Source organism: Pinus tabuliformis, chromosome 1_2 (genome assembly GCF_031772625.1).
Source record: "Pinus tabuliformis cultivar Carrire ecotype Pingquan chromosome 1_2, CPIR1, whole genome shotgun sequence".
In the NCBI taxonomy this organism is placed as follows: Eukaryota; Viridiplantae; Streptophyta; class Pinopsida; order Pinales; family Pinaceae; genus Pinus; species Pinus tabuliformis.
Genome location: NC_142298.1, coordinates 581,131,858 through 581,140,563, shown reverse-complemented (window position 1 = coordinate 581,140,563; position 8,706 = coordinate 581,131,858). Strand labels below are relative to the sequence as shown.

Below are 8,706 nucleotides of genomic sequence, written 5' to 3'. Positions count from 1 at the left end.
TCATTCTCTCCTCGGTATTACCGACACTTGATCTGTGGCTTAACACCCAATTGGTCCATGATCTCTATTTAAAGAGCATGGAGGGTCATTTGTAGGTTAACTGTTCATGAGAGAAGCTTATGTAAATTTTCATTCTTTTATTAATAAATTGCCTGAAGTGGCCGCGTTGGCTCAGGCCGTGGACTGTTTCCCTCTTTGAGGGTTTTAACCACGTCAAAATACTGGTGTATTGATTTGTGATCTGTTTGTGAGCGGTGTCCTTTGGTGTTCTGTCTGAGGAACTTACCCTATAAATTCCTATAGTTTTTCCCTAGCGTGGAGCCTATATCTTGTATTTATTGTATCTTATGATCTTCATTTACATTTTGATAGTTGCTTGATGAAAAGAGAACACAAACAATTTAATAAAAGGGCCAACATAGTTCACATGTAATTATCATGCCAAGGAAAATCAAGTATAATCTTCATCCATCTTGATTTTCCAACACTTTGCACCCAAAGTTGATGTTTCTTTGTAGTTAATTGGTAGCCTCCTGTATTTGAATCATACCAATCTTGATATCTCCTCCGTTGTCGGTCTTTTTGCTTGATATATGAGAACACCCCATGAAAGTCATTGTAAAGCAACAAAAAGTATGTTTTTGTATATTTGGGGCACAATTTAGTTTGAGATACATCACAGTTCACTGGGGAAACCCTTTGTTGGTTGGTTTCTATGATTTTGATTGGGCTAGTGATCCTAATGATCGAAAGTCTTTTGCAAGTTATGTTTTTAGTCTTGATTCAATACCTACCACTTGGGTTTGTAAGAAGCAACATACTATTTTTTTTAAGTAGAAACAAAGTGATGAACAATAATTAAAGTAATTCTAGAATCCTTCTGGCTTTGACATATCCTCTCATAGTTTGGATTTTAATAGTAGCATCTGACTAGCATTGTGTGACAATCAAAGTACTGTCAAGGTCACCAATGATCTAGTTCAACATCAACACATCAAGCACATTTAGTTACAAATGTACTTCATCAGTAAGCTCATTCATGATCATGTTTTTGAAGTATTATTTTCCTTGTTAAATGACAAGGTTGCAAACATTTTCACAAAAGCCTATTATTGAAGTGATGTTTTCTAAACTTTGATCTAGGTTAGGAGTTCAAGAAGTTTCCATTAAGGGGGGATAGACTCTAATGCCTCCTTCCTTCTCTTATTGTGTTACCTTAATAAATATTTCAATCCTATCACAAGTAGTTCTTAAGTGGGGATGTTAGGATATTTAAACACTTAAGAGTTAGCTAAGATCAACTTGGTTTAATGTGTCTTTGCGTATAAATGTATTTTTTAGTATTCTCCTTGTTACTAATGTCTATTAATTTGTAGCTCAACACTCAATTAGTCCATGCTCTTTATTTAAAGAGAATGGAAGTTCTTTTGCCGATAATCGATTGTGAAAATCCCTTAAGTACACATTTTTCTTTTGCATTACTAAATTAGCACTTAATTGACCATGTTAGTTGGGGATATGTATTGTTTCCCTCCTAGAAAGTTTTAACCTCATAAAAACATTGGTGTTATGATATTTGATTTAGTTGTGTGAGTGATTACTTAAGATATTTGTCTTGTGTCAAATACCATATTTTTTAATGAACAATGTATATATATATATATATATATATATATATATATATATATATATATACATTAAAGGAAATTTCAACCTAAAAGTGGCCTCCTAAGGACACATAATAAAATAATAGTTAAAATAATAAAATAAAAGTTATGAATTTTAGAAGGAAAGGAAAAAAAAAAAACTATAGTTTTAATTGTATTTTTAGCTTATATCCTTAAAGATTTACTCGTTGGATGCATAATTAAATTTCACATCCAATGAGTACCCATTATGCATACTTTTGAGAAGACTAGTATGCATATTTTATTTAAGATATTCATTTAGAGGCCTAACTAGTTAACTATTAAGCTAACTATTAACTTAACTAAAAAAATATATTAAAAACAATAATTATAAAATATAATTGAATAATGAATATAAGATGAATTTTACATTGAGAGACTACCAAATAAATAAATTTAAGTGGGTGGCTTAGTATTTTTTCTTGACAAGATATATCTTTTTATTAACTATCAATTAATTTAATGTGTTATTTTTCTTATCTTACTACTTTATTGATATTTCTTTATTTCTAGTTTGTTAATTTTTGTACATAATAATGTGTTTCCTTTTGGAAATCAAAGTAATGTTGGGTGATTTTGTCTTCCATGGTTGAGAGTCATCTTGATTATAGTTTTGTTGTCAAATATTTGAAAGACTTGTTTGTAATGGAAGTTTGAGATATTTTAGGTTACCTCTTAATATCGAGTCTTCACAATTATAATTATGATATTTGTTCCAATTACATTAATGTGTATGTAATGTCATATAATTTCCTTTTGTCTTTTGGTTCCATTACCTAATGATGTAGGATTCCAAATACATACAACCTGTAACTATTACCTTACAATTTGAATTCCATAAATTTTTCTTGAAGGTTTATCGCATGGGTGACCAATTGTATCAACCATTATGTTCTTGACATCATGCCCATCCCATTTGAGTGGTAGAGTGTAACTTCTTGTCTGTAGTTCTAAGCTTTGTATCTCCACAAAAGACATTATGGCACTTTTCTATTTCATTGACTTGCTGAGATATTTGTGAACTTGTCTATTTTCCTAGAGTCAGATAATGATATCTTTATTCTTTATGCTTCCTTTGAGTTTTTATGTCCCTAGTTCTAACTTTTATGTGATTCTAGTAAACAATATCTCAAGTTTTTCACCTCAAATGCTTTTGCTATTACCATTGTTTCTTAAATGGATGGAGAATTCTTAGTATAAATGGTTTTGCTTTTTCTTTTTAATTTATATCTTTATTAATATCTTATTTGATTCATATTCCTTACGCTGGTACATGTGATTGTTTCCAATGCAACCTTTAGTGAATTTTCATTCTTGTTAGAATCTAATGTCCTCTCCAGTCAACGTCTACTTCCCTCAAATCTATGACTTGGAAATTAATTCTTACCATATCAATGAGAGTTGTTTTCCTTCCATATTTCTTTTTCGTTGGAGTTGTAGATTAAGGTGTCTAATTCACTTTAAAATTCATATTTATATGATTATGGATTTTCACAATATCTATATTTTCCTGCATTGTTGGCATTCCACGTGTCTCCACAATATCTATATTTTCATGCATTGTTGGCATTCCAAAATGTATATATTTTGAATTTTTAGTATCCATGGTTTGGGAACTTTTGTCTTTGTATAAACTATGTCAAACTTTTGGAATGATGATTTTTCTAATTTGACATCTACAGTGTTTCCCTTACACCTGGGATTTTCCATGGATGTAATATTATGCATTTTAATTTGTTTGCATTTGTCTTTAGTCACCTCACATATATTGGATTAGTTAATCTTTCCATAATCTAATGCTTCTCATTCATGCGTAGCACATGCTTCCCATTCATGCATGAAAATATCCATATTATCTTTTTTGGGTCAAAGTCGATTGAGTTCTGGATAAAAGTTTTTCTGAATTTTAATTTAATTTAATAAATTTTACATTATACCAACTTAACTGATATTAAAATTTGATAATCATATATATAAGAATTTTAATAAACATTTCACCATCTATCATTTCACTATCTATCAGCTGATCTACCCGCATTTATTCCCCAGGGGAATCCTGTATCATAATGGCTTGTGCCATAGATTGATGAAAGAGAAATCGCACTAGGCACAGATAGGCTAGATAAGTCAGTGTTGGTAGCACCATCCATATCTTTGAAAATATTTACCCTCAGCCTTTTTGTAATTTGGATGAGTGCATCTCTAGCAACACTCGGCTCTCCAGTAACCTGAACCAGCTCCTCATTTTGGGAGGCACATTTTGGTCGCTCCTCTTTGCGAAATATGCGAATATTTGCTCCAGTTTGCTTCCGCATATCGCTGATGATGTTGCCACCTTTACCAAGAAGGCAACCAATGTGCTTTGACGGAACAAGAAGCCTTGTACAAATGCCACCTCCATCATTGTCACTGTCACTACTAGTCTTTCCTTGCAATTGTAGGACTGCCTCAATCGTAGGTGAAACACCATCATTAGCCAACTCTGTTGAAGAAACTACAATTACACGTTCATCAGAATCTGATTGTGCGTCTTCAACCTTAATACTTGCTCCTGTATCTTTCCTTATGCTTTTGATGATATTGCCGCCCTTACCAATCACACCTCCAATTTTATCATTTGGGCATACTATTCGAATATAAAACTCCTCCCCACTTTTCTCAACAGCAGAATTCCCAGATTTTGGAGCAATGGGAAGAGCAGGGTTATAACTAAGAAGCCACGAACTTCGAGCTTCACTTCCATATCCTCGAAGTCCCTGTAAATGGGAGGCATAAGTACGAAGAATTGGAGCACCTGAACTGTGATGAGCAAACAGTGAATGCCCCGGAGGAAATTCAGGCACACCAGACGGAACGAGTGAACTTCGGTTCGTTGCAGGTAAAATATGACTCCAAGGAATTTGCTCCTTAGGTGGGTATTTATACAGAAAAGCTGAAACTGCAAACAATGCTTTCTTTACAGCGGTTGCATTTCCAGATATTAGAACGAGTTCACCAAAACTAAAAGCACAGCCTGACAACTGATCTTTTGGCCGTATCTGAATTTGTGCACCCGATTCGTCTCTCATTTTTTGAATGTTATCTCCACCTTTTCCAATCAAACTTCCAATCTGGCTGTTAGCAACTAGCAATCGAGCATTCTGTTGTCTGATTTTGTCGGTGCCATTATCTGTGCCAGAAGATTGTTGGGCAATAACAGAATGCACTCTAAGAAGAGCATCCTGAGCAGGACACACAGGTTCAACTTCATTCTCATTGCAATTCTCGCCGTCCTTCTCCTTGTCGTTGCCTGACGGTGAGCTGAATATTACTATGACGCGCTCATCAAAACCTTGAACAGTATCTGCAACTTTGATCTTCGAACGCGTCTGTCGGCTTAGAGATTTAATTTCTTTACCGCCCTTTCCGATAACTCTTCCGACAACATTATCAGGACACAATATGCGATAGACAGTTATGTCGGCACCCGGCAAACCTTGCTCTCTACTACTGCCAGATCTCCGCCTCTTATTTCTATCACTGTTCTGTGGAAGCTCATTTTCCGTGCGTGTTCGCTTTCCAGTGGCAGAGTCCATGGCAGCAATCCTTTAACAGATAAGACCTCTCCCTATTTTAAAGAAAAACGCCTGGGAATTACAGGCAGGGTATTGAATCAGCCCAGGGGAAAAAAGCTCACGACTGTCCGTCGACTTTAACTCCTTTGTCGTTCGAGTGGAGACTCTTCTTGTCTCTCCTCTTAATATCAAATGGAACAATTTATAGAGGCTCAATTTGCCCATATTATATGGCATGCCATAGGGTTTACTAAAGAGGGCAACCTTTTCACTCGGTCCACTCGTGTTATTTTCGACGTTTGTCGGTCAGGGTTTAGGGTTTCATCAAGGCAAGGGTGGGTTGCCGGGTTACGTGTTTCGAACTATATATTTGGAAAAGGTGGCTTTGCCCTCCAAGAAAAACCCTATAATAAGGCCTCGGATTATATTTTCATATGTTTATATTAATAATTTTTTTTTGTTCTATAAGTTGAAATGGTTAATATTCTTATTGTAAGTTATTGGTTAATATTGTTATTGTAAGTTATTGTTATGGTAAGTTAACAATTTAGTTCTAGGGAGGGGTAGGGGAGTGGTAGTAATTTTGGGAAATTAAATTTCTTAATGGCTGAGCTTCCTATAATCATGATAAAGTATTCATAGTGGCTGGGTTGTTTTCTTTCTCACCAATAATTTAGGCATAATCCTCTTTAGTTACAAAATAAAAATAAAAAATTAAATAGATTAAGTGTTTATTTATATTTATATATATTTTATGTTCATCTTGTATAAATATTATTATTAAATATTGATAATTTAGTATTATAAAAATTAAAAATTTTAAAATATTTTATAATCACGGACTTGCTAAATCGTCTTTCTACCCTCCTCACACGAGTTGGCCCTTTATCTCCTTCGCTTGGTTTGCTTGTGATGGGCTTTGGCCTTGCAATTTTATTTCTTTGGTAGGTTGAACCCACTACATAGTAGTGGTGGGTACCCAAACCCATATTTGCAATCACCATTAATGATCTTTTGCTCGATGCCAACTCCAAATTGCTCCCGCACATTATTCTAATTTCAACATTTATACTTTCTCAATTTATTTGGCGTACAATTGGGAAGAAAGAAAGAAAGAAAGAAATTATTTTAACGTCTATGAGGCTAAAGATAGCCTATGGGGCAGATTGCTTCTTCATCTGCTTAATGTATTCAGCCCTTTTTCTGTGAAGCTTCATAATAAATTCTCCCAGCTTCTCGACAAACCCCTCGCTAAATAGATTATCCCAAGAGCTAGCTGCTAGCATATCTGCATAACTTTCCCTGTTGTCTTTGAAGGCCTCACATTCTAAAATGAAATGTTTTTCTGTTTCCACTTTTCCGGAAGAACAAAAAATGCATACCCTTTCCTCCCACACTTCCTTTGGCCTTTTCCAGCGCCCTGTTTCACAACGGAGTTGACGAGAATTAGTCCTTAACTGAGCAATAAGAATTTTGGCTCTCCAAGAGATATTGGACTCTATGAATGCTTTTGGTTGATGATTATGAGTTGGATTAAACACTTCAATATAGTAATTTTTCTTTCTTCCTAGCTCCTTATCCCAAGTACGTTTGTGGAACTTTTCCATAGCAAAAGCTTTTATCTCTTTGCTCTTTATGGGACACGCGTTCAAGCAAATACCCCATTTACTAAACCATTTATTATTTTGCTGCATCCAAGTTTTTTTGCTCTTGCACAATCTATCATTAAAGACAACCTTAGGCCATCTACCCTCTTCCATTTGCTCAATTTTTTTTAAATACCTTATGACTCGCACCATAGCAATTGCTTCAATAAGAGCAGTCCATGTTTCACTTAACAAGATATCATAAGGAACTGCACTTTTAATCTTAAAATTGTTTGTAATCAAACGCTTCTGAATTTTCTTAATTTGTCTCCACTGCATGTCGAAGGTACTGCTAGCCCACAGTTCACAACCATAGAGAATCACCGAAATCACATTATAAATTTGTTCGTTGTAGGGGTGTGTTCCCAATGCCTCTTGATTCATGTGTGGCAGTGGCAACGCATTTTTTCCGTTGTTTTTTTAATCATTTTGGGGAATATAAAATTATGTTATTTAATATGAACATCGAAATATTTTACTTATAGTTGACAGTAAAATATTTTTTATTATTAATATATTTTAATTTAAATAGCACATGTAAACAAAACATAAGATAAATTATACATCATGTATTATCAATAATATTATTTTCTTATTTTCTATCAACTAGTAATGAAGAAATTGCATATCTCCCTCTTACTTTCTTTTACATTATTTCTATTTATAAAGTTGTTGTAAAAATAAAGTAGAAATTGAAGTATTATATTTATGGCCCATATTGATTTTATTATTATTATTATTATTTATTTGTTAATGTAAGATTTTTTTTTGTTAATGTAAGTATTATTTTATTATTTTTAAATGTATGTTATGCAACAAAACATCTTCTTTTTTTTTTCCAAGGAAAAAACGAACTTTCTTATAAGATATAAAAAAGTTACAATACTTTTGAGTTAACATTCTGCATAAACTGTCTGTTTAGGAGCCGAGACTCCTCTAGTAGGATCATTAGCGCCCCTACAGGGCTCTAATAAAACATCTGTTGAAGCCGGCTTTTACAACCATTTCTTCTTTGCATGAGCTCTCAGGGAGCACACCGCAGTGCTTCCTGGGCCTCCATACATATGGAAAACAACCCAGGATCAAAGCATCAAAAGGGGATCAGGATATAGTTCGCTCTATTAAACCAGAGCATATAAAAACAAAAACCACATATAAGAGTATATAAACAGTATGGAACGAAGTCATCATGTTCTATCCGCTAAAACAGGAAAGAAAAAACCAGAGCCTAAGATTTATAAATTTGGGGCTTGATCCGACACACGGATCTGATCATGTTCCTGTTCTGTTATCCTCCAAGCGCCCACAGCCTGCCGCAAGCCTTCTTTAGAAAATCTATCCGCTTCTTCATTGAATTCCCTGTAAATGTGAGCAATTGAGAAGACATTAAACTGCTGTTTTAAGGATTGGATCTCTTCAAGTAGTGGCAACAACAAGTAGTTCTGACATCTATGCTTCCCCAATACCCAATTTATAACATTCAGCGAATCACCGAAAATCTGAACTGTGAGGATATGTTTGTGAACAAGCCAACAAAGGAGCAGTTTTAGGGCAGTAAGTTCAGCAAAATTATTTGTCCCCCTTCCAATTCCCACCGAAGCTTTGAGAGAATGTGAACCACTAAGGTGGATGCACAAGCCGGCCCCCGTGTAGTCATCTTGAGCAGCCCCGTCAAAGAAAGCCCACGGGATCCCTTCTCTGATGTCTGGTTCCTTCCGCAGGGGAGCATTTGAAGAAGCCTCCTTCACAGGAATGCTTTCTAGAATAGCACTGCTTTGTATGGCAATAGCTGTCCCCGGAGTCCGCTGCTCACCGAAG

The 8,706-nt window shown here is 34.8% G+C and overlaps 1 protein-coding gene across 1 annotated transcript; it reads right to left on the bottom strand.

The window, feature by feature from the left end:
• Window positions 1-3,700: 3,700 nt before the first annotated feature.
• On the bottom strand, window positions 3,701-5,266 carry LOC149206955 (KH domain-containing protein At4g18375-like). The gene has a single exon (XM_089397871.1). The coding sequence runs from the start codon at window positions 5,261-5,263 to the stop codon at window positions 3,701-3,703; it is 1,563 nt and encodes a 520-aa protein (XP_089253997.1). The 5' UTR covers window positions 5,264-5,266.
• Window positions 5,267-8,706: the final 3,440 nt, after the last annotated feature.

Bases quoted from the DNA above. Each gene is read 5' to 3' on its own strand.
- LOC149206955 (XM_089397871.1), bottom strand. From the start codon at position 5,263: ATGGACTCTGCCACTGGAAAGCGAACACGCACGGAAAATGAGCTTCCA.